We start from the raw sequence: 18,132 nt of genomic DNA, 5'->3' as shown, positions 1-18,132 counted from the left end.
AACCCTCCTGGTCCCCTCCCACTGCCAGAGGGGACCCTCCAATGATGGAGCAGCCTCATCGTACCTCTTTGCAACTGGGGGGGCTCCAGTGAGTTAGGACAGGGAGGGACCCTCTGAGAGTGACAAGGCCCCTTGCACCTGTACAGGGATCTGTGAAGGTGAGGAAGTGAGACATACTAGGGCCTGGAGCCACATGATATGATGAATGTCCCCTCGTAGGCTTCCGACAGCAATAGGGAAGGAGATTTGTGTGGGCAGCTCTGATCACAATTCATATCATTTATTCACTCCCTCATTTAACCACTACTTACTGAGCTTCGTAAGGACTGGGCACCCTACTAGGCATGAGGGGAAAGGCTGATACAGTCCCTGCTCTTGTGGAGCTAACAAGCTCTTGGAAAACTCAGGAAATTAACCAGGTGAAAAGGAAATGATGAATACAATGAACAAGGTGGTACAGGGTAGGATGTGAGGAGCAGGGAGGTCTGACCTGGGATAGCGAGGGAAGGCTTTTTTGGAAGACATTTAACACACTTGTACTAACCATCTACTGTGTGCTCGAGCCTGCAGACTTTAAGGAAACAGGGATGAAGATAACATCCTCATCCCTGAGTTCTTGGCCTCAGGGGGTTTACTACCTAACAGGAGGGAGAGACCCATAAAGGACAACGACCACACAGGGCATTAGCCCACAGAAAGGGACCCAGCCCAGTCTGAGAGCCAGGGGCTACTTCCCTGGTGAAGTGGCCCAGTTCATCCATCCATCCATCCAATGTTTGGTACTTATCCTTTGCCAGGACGAAGGGCTGCAAAGATGAATCTGAGAAGGTCTGATGTGTGTGTATGTGTGTGAAAGGCACATACAAGGACAAATGAGTTGGGCAGGCACTGGTGGCGCTCAGGGGGCTGATGAAGTTTCCTGGGGCATGTCTCCCAATAAGCAGGAAAAATGAGTGACGGGCATGGAGCAGAAGACCTAGATTTGAATTTGCAGCTCTGGCACCTGCAAATTTTGAACAAGCCTCTGCTTCCTTATCTACAGGGTGGGGCTGGGAAGATCCACCCATAGGATCATGAGGATAAAATGAGGACGCAGATTTGAAGGCCTCTGGGAACCTGCCAAAAACGTGCCAGCAAGTGGGCTGCTCACTGGTGGGCTGCTGAGGTGGACTTCACCCTCCAGGTAAAGAGGTGGGCAGGCACTGCTAGCGTTAGCAGACGACAGACCCAGGTCCTCTCCAGCTCTGCTATTTGCTATTTATTTCCTAGTGGTGCCTCAAACATCAACCTTCCTGAGCCCCAGTCTCATTTGAAAAAGTAAGCACATCACTATGTACCACTATGTCTGCTATAAGGCCCCATGAATGATATCCCTGACACCTGGCAAGTGTTTACTGCTCATCTCTTTCTCTCCTGTCCTTCAACAAGTGGGCATGTACCTGAGGAAGTGACATAGCATTTAGGGGAAGGTGGCAGTATCTTCCTTGCTCTAAATGGAACTCCTGCTTCATGTCTAGCATGATGGAATCCTGCCTTGGCTGCCACCTGGGAGCTCCTCTTCCTCCCCAGCACCAGCCTTTAGGGTAAACAAAATCGTCAGCCACCCACTCACTCTGACAGCAGAGATCATGCTAGAATGTTATCTCCCAGTTCCTAGCCCTCTTCTCTCCAAAGACACAACATTGTGTCACCCTCATTCCCACAGAATTCTGAAAATCCACAGCCTTCACTCCACCAAGACAGTTCACATTTAGAAGGCTAAGCTGTTCGCTCAGCAAACGCTTAATGAGCATCTATTAAGAGCTCAATCTGGGGAAATGCCCATGAAAACAGTTACACACTGAAAGGTAATTCATACCAAGGTGCAAGTGACTTATATCTGATCATCCGTAAAAGGAGTTTAGATGGTATAAGGAGGATGAGAAGGGGACCATGAGAATATTAAGTGTTTGATTTAGAAAGGGGGTGTGAGGCCTGTCAAGGTGAGAAGTGCAGGGCACAGAAGGAGAAGGCTGTGAGAAGTCATTTTCCCTCCTCCTCCCTCCCTCCACTTATCCATCGACCCATCCACCCATCCATCCACCCATCCATCCCTCCATCCCTCCACCCCTCCATCCAGGGTCTACTATGTGCTTAGCACTGTGCTAGTCCCTAGGAATTATGCTGAACAAAACAGCCCCCTGCCATCCTAGCGCTCCTGGTCTAGCCAGGAGACACGTCCAGATGAGGAATATTTACCCTGACTCCTGTCTTCATCAGAAGTTGCCAACTGGCAAACCTCATGGAGTCCACAGTCTTGTTTTGTTGGACTTAAATTACATAATTTTAATTTTAAAATAGAAAATTCATATGAAGAATTCAGATTTCTGGCTTCCCCTGAAAATCAAGAACTGGGCAACACCAGACCTGTATTCCCACATGGCAAAAAGTGGCTGAGTGGACGGCAGCTAGTGCCTTCAGAAGGGCATCAGTTCCCACGCTCAACAATCCCCACTGCTCCCTGTTGTCTCTCTGCAGCCAGAGTCAAGTGGCAGATACATGTGTCATGGAGCTTGCGCTGTTGTTTTCCTTGTAGCAGGGAAATATTTCTCTGTGCCCATGCCTTTTCCTAACACCTGCCTCTTCACTCACTGACCACCTTGTCTCCTGTGAGCAACTGCACAGAAAACCCCTAATTTAACAAATTCCATTACGAAAATGGCAGTTAGCTCCGTGCAAACCCTCAGGAAGCCCACACCCCCACCCCTTCTCCCAACTCAGAGCTGGAGGTCAGGAAAATGGACACAAAGCACCATCCCCTCTCTTGCCGTTACAGCCTCCCTCCTGTCGAGGAAACACGTCCCAGGCAGGCTTCCACAGGACCCAGGAGGAAAGACATTCTGTAATGAGGCTGGCATGCATCCAGTGCCATGCCTCCCGCAGGGCAAGGCTATAACCAGGCAGGTGAAGTCTGGAGGAACAGGAACAGCTACTGCTAGGAGAGCCCATGGCATCTGAGGGACTCCTTCGAAAGAGGAGGACCTAGGCGAGAAAACCACATTTTGGAGGGTGACAGAAGACTCAGAAGTTGAACAGTTGAACTCTTCAGAAAAAAGCAGGGCAAAGGCAGGAAAAGTGACTGAGACACAAAGCCAGAGTGGGGAAAATGAAAAGCTGCAGGTCTGAGACTCCTTTAAGGGCTTGCAGGCAGACTCGTTTAGAGTGTGAGCCTCTTCTGCACTGTTCCTCCCAAATCACCAGCCCAGTTGTACTGGAATACCTGCAAGTGACAGGGGGCTCACTCCCTCACCGGGAAGCCCACGTGGTCTTTGGATGACTTTACCATTCTGTACACTGAGCTGACATGTCTCCCTATTCGTCTGCTTCATTGGCCTCGGTTCTACCAGTTGGGAGCCACATGAAACCAGTCCTCTAGCTCAGTGGTTTCTAAACTTGGCTCTTCATCATTTAAAAAAATAGTTTCCTGAGCTCTCCTCTGGATATTTTAACTCCATAGTTCTAGGGGTACATCTCAGTGTGGCCTGTCTTGCACCCATTCTGACTTCTAGTAACAGCACCTCCATCTGTACTTGCATACATGGAACCAAGCCTCTCTCTTGCACACAGTCTTGATGGGACTGTCCCCAAGTGTCCCCAGGACACATTGTGGAACCAGCCAGGTTTGTTCTTGCTCAGGAATTTGATTTTTGAGCAGAGAGGCACAAGGTTGGGAGGAAACAGGAGCTGACGTCTCCAGAGACTGTCCACAAGTCCCTGCCTCTTAGGTCCTGGCAGAGCCCTGGGTCCTGACCTCTCCTAAACTCAGGTCTTCATGGCTTTTCTTTTCATTCTGTGAGCCTCCCACATATTTTCAATAAACTCCCATTTTGCCTAAGTCAGCCGAAGTAATTTCTTTTTCTTGCAAACAATGAACTCTATCCAATACAGAAGGTGTAGGGTGGTGCCTGGTAGTCTGAATGTCATTCTGATGGAAACAGTGTTTTGGAGACAGTGATCTTAGTCTATTGTCATTGTTTGACTTATGAAGAAACCGAGGCCCAGAGAGGAAAGTGGCTCCACTGAGAGCTCACAGTATCAGCAGAGAAGGGAGAACTTAGGAAGAAACAGCACATATCAGATTCCTCCCCACATTCCCTTCTGCTCAAAGACACTTCCCCCAGATTTCCTAGCCACAGTCTCAGAGGGTGAAGACTGTACCAGGGCAGGAGACAACTCTTCACTGTTTTCCCCTCTCTCCCTCTCTCCCTGCAAGAGCAGGGTAGGAAGCAGCAGGGGCATCAGGCCTCTGGATTGGATGGCGGGGGGACCTCACGGAGAGAGGTCAGCACTTGAAAAATTCCTCAAGTCAAAGGGCTCGGGGCCTGGGTGCCACACAAGGCCCTCACTGTGTGTGTACATTGTCCTCCTGATAAAAGGGGCCGGGCCTGGGAAAACGGCACTGGTGTCCAGGCGACGGGGCAGGCTGCTGGGGAATGCCCAAGGCCCCTCCCCGCCCAGGCACCAGGGTGGAGGGAGGGGGAGTGGCAGAGGGTGCCCGGAGTGGAAGGACGAGTCCAGAAGTCCAGCACCACACCAGGTTGTGTGAGGTGGCCTCTGTGAGTCAGCAGGTGAAGGGAGTAGGAGGGTGGCAAGACCCCTCTCATCAAGACTTTCTTAGCTCCCTCTCCCTCCACCTCTGGATTACCCCACAGGGAACTGGCAGGGCCCCGTCCTTGTTCAAGGAGAGTCTTAGATGTGGGGGAAGTGGTAGAGGGAGGCATAAGGATTTTGTTTCCTAGAGCCAAGTGTCTTCAACAGAGAGGTGTGTATCCCCCATTGAGCTCCCCACCCCGAGCCAACTCCAGGAGGAGGGGACCAGCTCGGCCCCCATCTTCTCATCTTCAGAGTAGAAAGTATGCCAGCCTACCAGCATCCAGACAGCCCTCCTCCAGGGCTTCTAGGAGACAGCTCTCAGGCATATCCAGCTGAACTGAGAAACATGCCAAGTGGCTTCCTTCCCCCTGGCTCCCAGTGCTATTATATTCACTATCAATTAGTGATTGCAATTAATTGTTAATACCAGTTACCATTTCAGTGCCTGTATGGCAGCTAAGCCCAGTACTAGCCCCACCCATGCCATCATCTCTAACTCTATAGTGACCCCTCGTGAAAGATGTGCCACGATCCGATCCTGCCTTACAACTGAGGAATGTGAGGCTCAGAGGTCAGACTTGCCCAAGGTCACATAAGTCAGTGAGAGAACAGGGGCCCAGGCAGCCTGCCTTGAGACTGCCACTTGGTTTTGCTCCTGCCCTGCTAGTAACTTAGATTGTTCAGTCCTCATCACAGGCAGGGAAAGCTGCTTCCTGAGCATGGGGTCGACTGGGAGAGCCTGGTTTGGCTCCCCAACCAGAAAGCAAAAATATGCAAGGGCCAGCCTCTCACTGGGCGCATATTAGCAGGGCTGGGCACTGTCTCTCGTTGCCACCTCCATCAGTAGCGTGGCCAGATAAACTAGTGGACACTCAGTTAAATTTTTTTTAAATATATTTTTTAAAATATTTATTTATTTATTTGGCTGCCCTGGGTCTTAGTTGTGGCATGCGGGATCTACGTTGCCACGTGCGAGATCTTCGCTGCGGCATGTAGGATCTTTTCCTTTTTTAGTTGTGGTATGTGGGATCTAGTTCCCTGACCAGGGATAGAACCCGGAACCCCTGCATTGGGAGCACGGAGTCTTAACCACTGGACCACCAGGGAAGTCCCAACACCCAGTTAATGCTGAATCCCGGGTAGACAACAGACAATTTTGCAGTATAAGTAAGTCTATACCAAATATTGCATGGGATATACTTATACTGATTCATTGTTTATCTAAGTATTAATCGGGTATCCTGTATTTTTATTGGCTAAAACCGATAACTCTACCCAAAACCTCTGCTGGTGATGCCAGTTCTGAGTTAATGCTGCTCCCCCGCCCCCTCAGAAGGTGGCACAGTGGGAAGTGGAAAGTCCTGGTCACCCTGGGGCCAATTAGGTCACAGCAAGCCTTCTCGGGCTGCCAAGACACCCTGCAGTCCTCGCTCAACCTTCACTCAAGCAGCCTGAAGCAGCTCAACTCTAAGGTGGAGGCTGGAGCCTTTGAGTTATCAGCTGGGCAGGAAGGAGGAAGGAGCCTGGGGAACAGCATGGAAGTGTCTGGTACCCTTCCCGAATTCCAGGGCAGCTGAGTGCTTTCTGAGAAAGGCTCTCCCCCAGGGCATCCTCAATCCTGAACTTTCCCTTAATAATAATAACAGCCTTGGCAAAAGCATCCATTTGCTTGTTAATTATATCCTCCATTTATCCTATTGTACCAAGTTCAAGGCACCGTGCTAGGCTCCGGGGATATGGTGGTTAAACAAGAGAGGTCTAAACTCTACCTCCTGGAGCTCATGTTCTAGAGCAGAACTGCATCACAGGTAAACAAACCGTCACACTGAAAAACGTCCATGAAGGAGAGGAACAGAGTGCTCTCATTGGAGCCTCATACCTCCTTGTGAGCTTAGTGGTATGGTGAAGGGGGTGGCATTATGAGGCCACTTTACACATGATGAAACTGAGGCTCAGAAAGGTAAAGCAGCTTGGCCAAGTCCTCAGAGCAGGTGAGTGGCAGAGCTGGCACTTCAATCCTGACCTGCCACCTGCCAGCCCTGAGTTCTCTGCATTTTATCTTCTTCCCGATTTTTAACTCTCTTGGGGAATCATGTCAGCCACGTGTTAGGAAATCACACTTTAATATAAAAACACAGGAGAAGAGAACAGAAAAGACCCTGTCGGAGCTCCCTTGGTGCTTTAAAAAGAGGAAAATAGTCCAAGGGCCACTTCTGCAAAGGGTCCAGCTTCCAAGCCTGAGCTCACAAGTGTCTGGTTGGCTGCAGGAAGCCCCTCTTCCCCTGGCACAGTGCTTAACATTCTGGCTGCCCAAAGGCACTGGTAGGGCAGGGCTGCCTAACTCGAGGTGGGTGCTTTCCTCTGAGGATGAGGGCACCAGGATCTTGTGCTTGGCTACAGTGCTGTAACAAGCAGTCCTGCCCTCAGACACCGAGCATATGTGGGTACGTGCACACATGTGAGGCTCCAGAGTCCTGCTCCATGGGCTGGCACCCTGTGCTCAGGTGGGAGAGGGAAGAATGATAAGAGAACAGGGATGCCCAGCCTTGCCAGCTGGATGGCCTGAGCTGATCCAGATGCCACCAGCATCTGCTCTCATTTTGAGCTCAGAGCCTCAGTTTTCCTTATTATTAAAATGAGAACAGTAATAGTACTCCATACAGTTGTTGGGAGGATTAAATTAGAGAATCTATGAAAACTATTTAGCACAATGTCTGGTCATAGAAAGTGCACAAGTGTTCGCCATATGACGATGATGAGGACATGACCCTATTCCCAAGGAGCTCGTGGTTTATTCTATTCATTTGTATGTTCATTCATTTTTCAACCAAGATTTTTCAGCATCTACCTCATGCAAAACACTAAAACCCTGGGCAGTGGTCAGCAGTAGGCAGGTCACCATGCGAAATGCCTTTCAAGAAGTTAGTTCCATTCAAGTCCCAGCCTACCACTCTCCTAGCTTTGGTTCCTCAAGCAGGTGCATGGTATGTCTGTGCTCTGCTTCCTCACCTGTAAAATGCTCCCCAGTAAAATCAGGAAGTGCAAAGAGCAGTGGTGTGCTGGCAAATGCTTAACAACTGGCTCTCTGGGGAGACCTAAATGCCTGGTTTGTAGCACTTGCCAATTTCCATGGTGTAAATGCTCTCACCATGGCCACTGTAACTTTCTGTTGGATTGAGTAGTAAGTGAGAGAGGGAAAAAGAGGGTTGAAGAATACCACCAAGGTCACTCCTCAATTTCACTGTCACACCTTCACCCTTGTCATTACCAATAACATCACCTTCAAATCACTCATTCAATTAACAGATGTTTCCTAGCCCCTATTATCTGCCTGCCCTGTTCTAGGCGCTGGGATACAAAGATAGCAAGTAGGCATGCGTGGGGTGGTGGTCATGGGGACACAAATTATCACACAGCATAAGAACTCTTGGTGAATCTAGACATGGCCAAGGTGCTTTAATGAGTATCATTAGCCATCATTTAGTAGAATGGTATAACCTCACAAACTCCAGGCTGAAAGCATAGTAGTTAAGGGGTGTTTCAAACTAAGAATCCTCTTTTCATTTCCTCAACAAATAAAATAAAAAAGAAATCCTAGGGAAGGGTGGAGAATAAAAGGGAAGGTAACAATAGATAATTGTTGAAAGGGGATAGCAGACATTCTGGGAACAAGGACCACTGATGAGGCAAGAGGAGAGGAGGGTTCCAGAGGCCACTGGAGGGAGGGGTGGAGGCCAGGGCTTAGCTGCTCTATGTCCCCTTCACCCCAACATCCCCTCCCCAAGTCCATTCGGGCTCCTGAGACCTTGCAGGTAAAACTGAGAACAAGGAAGTATACTCAACCCTGACCTGGTTATGAACAATCTTTCTTGGGGTCATATTCAATGTTCTCCTTTTAAAAAATCAAACCTAGGGTTCCAGTACATTCTGTGAATAATTTAAAAATTCATCTGTTTATGAATCTCAAATAGCTGCCTTACAGTTATTCTAGCTATGTACTGGAAAATAAAGAGCCAAGACTTTATACACAGGTGAGTAAAACTGGAAACCCCTCAACTGTATGTACTATATTGCTGACTTCTAAAGTAAGGTGAGTTTCAGGGCCAATGATGCCCAATAAAGGTTGTCCTGATTGGACTGGGTTGGGAACAATGACATATGCTAATTGAAAATATACATGTGTTGAGCACCAGGGATACAAAAAAGAATAAGACATATACCTTGTTCTTGCAGAAGAGACAGCCACCTAAAGCTAATTATAATACAGTGTCATGTGTGCTGCAGTGACACAATGGAATATATTTTAAGTTATCAAAGGAGGTAGTTATTAGCACTGTTGGCAGGGTTAGGTGTGTCAGGGAAGAATTCAGAGAAGACGTGACACTTGAGCAGGCTTTTAAGGATGAATGGAGATTGGCTCAGTGAACAAGATAGGGAAGGGTATTCCAGGTAGCAGGGAACAGAATGTGCTAAGGCAGAGGTGTGTTTGAAAACTACAAATCATTGCTATTCCTGCAGAATAAGCAGCAAAGCAGGAAGTGAAGTTGGAGGCAGAACTAGAGGGAGGGCAGACCTGCTTAATGACTCTGACTTTGAACCTGAGGGCAATGATGCACCACCAAATGGTTATAAAAGGGAATACACGGTGGGGCGTGCGAGCAAACTGATCAGATTGTATTTTCAGAAAGATGATACTTCGGTGGTAACATGAAAGGTAACCAGGAGGTGAGGTCAAGCCTAGAGGCCTGAGACCAGTGAAACTGTTGGAAAATTCTACGCAAGTAGGGCTGAAGAAAACTGAGCTTGAAATGCTTTTGTTTTATTTCTCCTTTCCCTTGTGGTTCTCAAGGATGACTGATCTCCCATCATCCCAGCGGACAGCACGAGCTTTAGTTCAGACCTACTACTGAGCCAGACCTTATTGGGGTGTGATCCTGGTCCAAAGCTCCCCAACATCCTTGATGTAGCCAGGCTCACCTCTGGGGCAACCCCAAAAGCTGGTGGGATCTTAAAATGCTCGGCCATGAGTCCTTCTTCCCAGCAAAGGTGGCTTTGGGACCCTCTGTGTCTCCTCAGAAGATGACAAGTCCTCCCCTCACCACCTCACGCCCCTTCCCCCGTTCACTGGCCAGGTATCAGATCATCCTTGGGGGGCCCAGGCTGGTTCAGAGAGTATGCAAGCTGGCCTGTCAGGAAGCAAGAGTGGGAGGTTCCTGCAACTCTCTCACCCACGAGGAAACCTGACTCTGCAGCAGGGTCCTGGACCTGGAAAGCGATGACAGAGAGAAGGAACTGGGGCTGACAAGGAAGAAAAGGGAGCCACATTGTTCCTGGTGGATTCACTCTCAGTCCAGACGGTGGATCTTCTCCCCACTCATTACCATCTCAAAGGAGGAAGAAAGGGGCTGTGTGAGCTGGCTTCTCCCCCTTCAACAGCCTCTTCCTCTCAGGAAACAGTCTGCACAATGAAGGAGGGGCTGGGCAGAGGGCTGACCCCAGGCAGCAAGGCTCTGCCAAAGCCACCCAGGGACAGTGGGGCTGGCCCGCCACCGCCTGGCCACTCCTGGTATCAGGGGGACAGGCATCCTTTGGGAACTCTGCAGTGAAGGATTGGGGTTTAAGGCAGCCAGCATCAATATGGGAAGCTGGGAATGTATTTGGAAAGGCCTGCAAGTTCTTAAAGGATCTAGGATGGAGTTCTATAGGAGAAGCTGTTACGTGCGGGTAGGAAGTCTCTGTCACAAACATCCAATGAGTGCAGAGCCAACTTCCAGGTGACATAATGAGTCTCAGTTTCTCACCTTTCCACTTTTTTAACCACTGAGAGGCAAGAAAAGGACTGCTGTTCTCAAGACCTAATTAACCTGTGGGCATATGAAGCGTGACTGAAACAGACTGGAAGAAATTCCTCTGGCCAAAAATTGTGTCCCCCACCAGGGTGCACAGCCTAACATTCACACATTGGTCTTGCCTGTGGATTAGAGAGATTGAGGACCAAAGTCAAAATTTAGATGTTACTTGGCTGAGGCTATTCATGGCATTTCAATCTCATTCACTGTGCGCCTACACTACACTACACACCATATGGGCACTGTGGGGGACAGAGATTAATTAATAAGACCCAACTTGATCATCTGAGAGCTAGCAGGGAAGAGTGATCATTAGAAAACCTTAGTACAACAGGGGTAAATCCTAATCCACTCTGCCTAATATTGGGCATAAAGAAATTAAATAGGCATGCCTACAGGAGCTGCTGTCAAGATGATTAATATTGCACAGAAGGTAACAATAGTCTGCAATAATAATACACACTTAAATAGCACTTACTGTCTACTAGACACATCCCAAACACTTCTATAGTAACTCAGATTTTAACCGTACTTACATATATTAACTCTACAGGTAGGTACCATTTTATTCCCATTTAGATGCAGTTAACGTTCAAAGGTCATATAGCTATTATGGGGTAGAGATTTGAATCCAGACAGCTCTGAAGTCTGAGTTCTTAACCACTGCACCATGCTGCCATTTATTAGGTCAGCCTCCACACAGGAAGCAACTTTTTAGACAAATACCCCCCATCACCATACCATGTTATCCCTGACTGAACCAGGGATAACACAGTCGGCAGAGAACACTCAAAATCAAGGTCAAATTGGGTTAAAGAGAAACAGAGGACTGCAAAGGCCATGTATGCATTTTGATTACCAGGCAGATAGGCAGCAGGATTGCACAGGCGAGAGTGCATGGAAGCCACACCTCTGCAGAAATCAACCCCTTGGCTCAGAACCTAAATATGATGCTTTACGTAAGAGCATAAGCAGAGATGAACAAGGCTTCATATAAGACCCTTCAAGCAAGCAGCATCATTGAAGACAATTCAGACTGGGTCAGAACAGAGGCAAGGCACATGACTACCCTGGTTAAGATGAAGTGATTTCTTCGCAGGAAAATAACGGCTAATGTCTGAACCTGCTGGACATGCTTTAATGTTGACTGTATTGAATACGCTAAAAACTATAAATATCTCCCACTCCAAAGTATAGGCTCAACCATTCCCAACCTGAGTTAACTCCTCAAGGAATGAATGTGAGTGCACACATCCGTGACAGAATAACAGAGCACCTGGCATGCTAAGGGAACTGAATACATTAATTTATTCATTTAATACATATTTACTGGATGCCTACTTTGTGGCAGCTTTTGGAGATGCATGCAGAAAACCTTGCCCTCCAGCTCCCATGGCATCCATGGGTCCACTGTCAGAATTGCCCTGGATGGTGTGCTTCTATGTCTCCACATTTGGGTTTACTTCCTGGACTGCAAATTCTATGTCTCCAACTGGAATGATAATATTTATCATATCTGTCTACCAAAAATTTGGAGTAGAGACCTCTTTTCTACCTGCAGTTCCATGTGTGCAGGGCCTGTTCATTACTTACCTGAGTACCTAAGACTGTTATTTGCACTCAGTCAGTGCTCAGTAACTACCTGTGGAACTACTGCTGCAATAACCTTGACACATGTGTCCAGTCTCTGCCCCCCAGGATGCTTACCATCTATCGGGGCGGGGCATACCTGGGAAGAGACTGGAAGGGTTGTCATTTCTGCCTACCTTTGCTGTTAAGAGGACAGGTTCTGGAACAAAACTGCCAGTACATGAAAGAGTAGGGATGCAAACTCAGACACTCTGTTCCCAAGTGTTTCAGATAAGGACTGTGGGCCTTTGTTGGTTTCTTTTACCCTCATAGCAACCCCATTCAATGAGAGAGGATGGCTGAAGCCGAACGAGGTCAAGCAACTTGCCAGAGTTACTGCAGGTTTTAAGTTTTCCATTTTTAGAAAAGTAATACAGTGCATATACCATATACTATATAATACTTCCAGTGAGCTCTGGGCAGTACCCCATATCAAATGTATTACGATGTCTGCAGCAAATCATATGAACAAGCACGGTGAGTGGCCCAATGAAGACTATTACAGTCTAACTTTCCTTCAGATCAGGTTTTGTTGCCAAATGGGTTATAAACTATTTTCTAGGTTTCAGAGCTTTTTGGATTTTGGATTTGCAGGTGAGAGATTTCAGACCTTAAATACAAAGCCCTTTGGACAGAGCATGGCACAAAGTAGCTGCCATGGTGCTTGGCATTAGTGGCCTTCCCTCCTGCCAATCTCTGATACCACAGAGCCTCTCACAGCTCTTCCCCTCTCTCTTCCCCACGAGGGAGATAAGCCCCATCTCCTCTCCTGCCCCTGGGGAGGGGGCACCTGCAGAGTCCCGCTTACCAGTCTGTGTGGGCAGCATCGATCACCAGCAGGATCCTGGGCCTTTGAACAACAGGCGTGGAGGGACCTGGAGACTCCATCGGCCCCAAGGGGGCCTGTGAGGTCTGCTTCATGGCACTGGAGAAGGAGCTAAAAAGGCTGGATCCTGGAGAGGAGAAGGAGGCTGCCAGGGGCTGGGGGTGCCTCCTCTCCATGGCTGGGGATGCAGGGGAGCTGGTGGAGCTGTCTGGGCGCTGGAGGTCTGTCATGTAGCCGTTCGGCAGGTTGGCCACAAAGCTGCTGTCAGAGAGGCGTCGCCGGAGGAAATTCATGGCTGTGAATGATGCGATGGCTTGTTCCTACTCAGACTGTCTCGGTGAGGCCCAAAACACAGGCTGCCAGGCAGAGGGAGTGGTAGGGTCTCGGGCACAAGAGCCAGGGGAGTCCCACGCAAGTCGGCTGCTGCTGTCTTTTTCTACCTATGGAAACAGGCCAGCAAACACATTAGTGGAAATGACCTCAGCCCCTTAAGAGCAAACAGATGATGCCCCTTCCTGCCCTGCTGCTGGGGGCAGTGCAAAGTGGGACATCTTTCTGGCAAGGCATTTGGCGACATCTAATTAGACCATACCCTTTTAACCTACAATTTCCATTTTCTGGAATTCTACCCCAAGAATGAAATCCGAGTTACAGAAAAAGCCTCTTGTACAAACGTATTTATCACAGCATTATTTACACTAGCAAAATACTGGCAAGTATCTCAACATCTGACCACAAGATAATGAACATGTAAACTGCAGCACAGTCATTCAGCAGAACCTTTTGTGGCTATTAAAAAGAGGTATTTAAAAAGGGATTTTAGTAACATAGAAAAAATTTTATGTTGTAATTTAAAAGATCATGATACAAGATTATAGGTGCAGAATGACTACAACCACATAAAAGTTGAAATAATAAAACTTTGGAAAGAAGAAGACATCAAAATGTTAAGTGACTATATTTGGGTAATGCGACTACAGGGTTTTTTGTTTTTTCTTTTTCTTTCCACTTACCTATGTTTTCCAGATTTTCTAGAATACTTACAGCTGCAAACTGAATTGTGTCCTTCAAATGCATATGTTGAAGCCCTCATCAGCAATGTGCTGGTATTTGGAGAGGGGTCCTTTGGGAGGTAATAGGGTTAGATGAGGCCATGAGGGTGGTGCTCTCATGATGGCATTAACGTCCTCATAAAAAGAGACACCAGAGAGCTTGCTCTGTTTCTATCCACCATGTGAGGAGACAGGGAGAACGCAACAGTCTACAAGCTAGCATAAGAGCTCTCGCCAGACACCAACCATGCTGGTACCCTGATCTCAGACTTCCAGCCTCTAGAGCTGTGAAAAAATAAATTTCTGTTGTTTAAGCCAGTCTGTGGTGTTTTGTTGTGGCAGCCCCAGCAGATTAATAAACAAATGCATTCCTTTCTGAACAGAATACAGTTAAGTTTTAAAAAACCAAACTGTTCATGTGAGATCAAAATAGCTCATTGAGAAAAATGATTGTTTATATCATGCAATTCAACCCCACCTATATTTTTTGTTAAGATTATTTTATATTTTTGTTGAGGTAAAATTTACTTAGAGTGAGATGCATAGTCCATAAGTGTACAATTCTTGGAGTTTTAATAAATGTATACACTGGCAGAAGATTTAGTATACTCCATTCACGTCAGGAAATTCTCCTGTGTCCCCTTCTGGTCAATCCACACGTCCTCATAGACAAATGCTCTGCTGATGTCTGTCATCGTATATTAATTTTAGCTATTCCTGAACTTTATATAAATGTGATTGTGTATTATTCTTTTATGAACAGCTTCTTTCCCTCAACATAATGGTTTCAAGACTCAGCTATGTTGTACGTATCAAGAGTCATTCTGTTTTTTACCACTGAGTAGTGTTCTGCTGGATGAATAAACCACAAATTGTTACTACATTCTCTTGTTGAAGGATGTTTGAAATGTTTCCAGTTTGGGAGGTATTCTGAATAGAACTGCTCTTAGGATGTTTTATTTAAGTAATTTTGTGGAGAGAGAGAGGGGGAGAGGGAGGGGCAAGGAGAGACAGAGACAGAGAGAAAGGTTGATTGAGAGATTCACTTTTTCTTTGGGAAAATACCTAGAAGTTAATTTGTTAGGTCATAGGGTAGGCACATGTTTAATTTTTTAAGAAACTGTCCAAAAGCTTCCCATAGCGGTTGTGCTATTTTGCACCTTTTATCGGAGTTCTAGTTGCTCCAAATCCTTACCAACCTTCGGCTGTTGTCCATCTTTTTAATCTTAGCCGTTTTAGTGGGTGTAAAACAGGATCTCATGGTGTTTTGTTTTTTTCTTGTTTTTTGCGGTACGCGGGCCTCTCACTGTTGTGGCCTCTCCCATTGCGGAGCACAGGCTCCGGACGCGCAGGCTCAGCGGCCACAGCTCACGGGCCCAGCCGCTCCACGGCATGTGGGATCTTCCCGGACTGGGGCACGAACCCATGTCCCCTGTATCGGCAGGTGGACTCTCAACCACTGCGCCACCAGGGAAGCCCCACTCATGGTGTTTTTATTTTCTCTGACACCTAATGAGGATAAGCAACTATCATGGGTTTACTGGCCATCGATATACCTTCTTTGGTGAAGTGTCTGTTCAAGTCTCTGTCCCATTTGGAAAATGGGTTGTTTACATTTTTAATTTATTTTTAGGAGTTCTTTACACATTCTGGATATAAGTATTTTGTCAGATATGTATATTGTGAACATTTTCGCTCAGTCTTTGGCTTACCATTTCATTTCCATCATGAGTATAAGTCTGGCAGAATGAAATAACTCTTACAAAAAAGTGAATTGTTACTCGAGATAAAAACATCCCAATGGAAAAAAAAAATTATACCACAGGATGAGACCACACTTCCATATTTTTGTTATTAGGAGTATTTTACCTATACATACAAAAATTATGTATATATGTGCATATGTATACACATTTATATGTACATATATGACATCTATTACGTCTATCTGAATATCTTTTTATAAACAGAAATTTAAAATTTTTATGAAGTCCAGGTTACCAAGTTTTTCTTTTGCATTTAGTCCTTTCTGTGTCTGCTTTTAAAAATCTTTGCCAACCCCATGATCACGATGATATCGTGTTGTAATTTCTTCTGCTTTATAGTTTTAGCTTTTCTGTTTAGGTCCACAGTCCATCAAAACTTGATTTTTGAGTGTGAGGAGAGGTTCATTTATCCAGTTTTCCAGCACCATTTATGAAAATATTTTTCCCAAATGAATTATTTTGGTGGCTTTGTTGGCACCAGTTGACTGCATGTTATCTATTTCTGGACTTTTTATTATGCTCCATTGATCTGTTATCCTTACACTGTCTTGATAACTGTGGCTTTATAGGAAGTCTTTAAATCAGGTAGAGTCCTCCAACCTATATTTGCTTTCACAAGATTGTTTTGAGTATTCTAGGCCCTACGTTTATGTACATTTTAAAGTCAAGTTGTACAAAAACGTCTGTTGGGATATTGTTTGGGATTATGTAGAATCTAGCTCAGTTTGGGTAGAACTGACATCTCAACACTATTGAATTTTCCACCTCATGAGCATGTTACAGCTCTCTACGTATTAAATCTTCTTTAGTTTCTCTCAGAAATGTCTTGTGATTTTCAATATAGAGGTATTGCACCCATTTTTTAAAGCTGATTCCTAACAATTTCTTTTGGGCTTTTTTGGATGGTATTATAAATACTCTCTTTTCTAAGTTTTATTTTCCATTTGTTTGCTGCCAACATCATATATTTGCCAATTATTATCAATATAGTGACCTGATAAATTCAATTACTGTTTTTCATGATTGTTTACAGATTCTTAAGATTTCCATTTAAACAATCATGCCATCTACAAACAAAGACATGTTTACTCCCCCCATTCCAATCTTTTACTTCTCTTATTACAGTTGCTAGCCCTTCCACTACTGAATACAAATAATGAAAGTAGACAATTTATCTTGTTCCCAATTTTAGGGGGAAAATGTTCAATATCTCATGTTAACACAATGTTATTAGCTATGGGTTTTTTCATAAATGCATTTTATCAGATTGGGACAGTTCCCTTGTAGTCTTAGTTGGCTGAGAGTTTTTATCATGAATGGATGTTGAATCTGCCAAGTGATTTTCTAAATCAATTGAGAGGATTATGTTTTTAAAAATCATTTATTTGCTTAATGTGATGAATTACATTAATTGATTTTCAAATGTTAAATCAAACTTGCATTCCTAGGATAAATCCCACTTAGTCATAGTGAATTACCTTTTTTATATAATGCTGGATTCAACCTGAGAATATTTTGTTGAGGATTTTTTATGTCCATGTTCATGAGAAATACTGGTCTCTGATTTTCTTTTTTGTCAATGTCTTTGCCAGGCTTTGGTATCAGGATAATATTGACCTCACAAAATATATTGAGAAGTGTTCCCACCTTTCCTGTTTTCTGAAAGAGTTTGTGTAATATTGGGTTTTTTTCCTTAAATTATTGGCAGAATTCAACAGTGAAGTCATCTGGGGCTGATTTTTTTCTTTGTTGGAAAGTTTCTAATAATTATCTCAACCTCTTTTATAAATGTATTCGTATTCTCTGTTTCTTGTTATTTCAATATTGGCAATATGCGATTTCAAGCAATTTGTCCATTTCATCTTAGTTGTGAAATGTGATAGCATAAAGTTGTTCATAATATTTCTTTACTAACCTTTCATTTTCTGCAGGGGCTGTAGTAATTTCCTGTGACATTCCTGATACTAGTAATTTGCTTTTTCTCTCTTTTTGATTAATCTGTGTTAGGAATTTATAAATTTTATTAATCTTTTAAAGAAACAACTTACAGCTTTTTCTATTTTCTCTATTATTTGTTTTCTATTTCACCTATATCTGCTTTTTATTACCTCCTCGCTTCTTCTCACATTGGGTTTAAGGCTTTTTTCTATATTCTTAAGATGGAAATGTAGATCATTAATTTTAAACCTTTCTTCTTTTCTAATATAAGCATTTAAAGCAATGCATTTCCCTCTATGCACTACTTTAGCTGAATGCAGAAATCTGACATGTTGTATTTACACTATCATTCAACTCAAATTATTCTTATTTCTTTCTAATTCTTTTTGACCTATGTGTTATTTAAACATATCTTTAATTTTCAAACTCCAGTGCTCTTT

General features: G+C 45.1%; 1 protein-coding gene across 1 annotated transcript in view; it reads right to left on the bottom strand.

The window, feature by feature from the left end:
* SYN3 (synapsin III) overlaps window positions 1-13,268 on the bottom strand; it is a 398,733-nt gene extending 385,465 nt beyond the window's left edge. Inside the window, exon 1 of the mRNA XM_060164685.1 lies at window positions 12,919-13,268. Within this exon, the coding sequence (XP_060020668.1) occupies window positions 12,919-13,229 (311 nt within the window). The 5' untranslated portion in view covers window positions 13,230-13,268. The remainder of the gene's footprint in view (window positions 1-12,918) is intronic.
* Window positions 13,269-18,132: the final 4,864 nt, after the last annotated feature.

Source organism: Lagenorhynchus albirostris, chromosome 11, assembly GCF_949774975.1.
Source record: "Lagenorhynchus albirostris chromosome 11, mLagAlb1.1, whole genome shotgun sequence".
NCBI lineage: Eukaryota > Metazoa > Chordata > Mammalia > Artiodactyla > Delphinidae > Lagenorhynchus > Lagenorhynchus albirostris.
The sequence above is the reverse complement of the archived record's forward strand: the minus strand, read 5'-3'. Positions and strand labels throughout refer to the sequence as shown.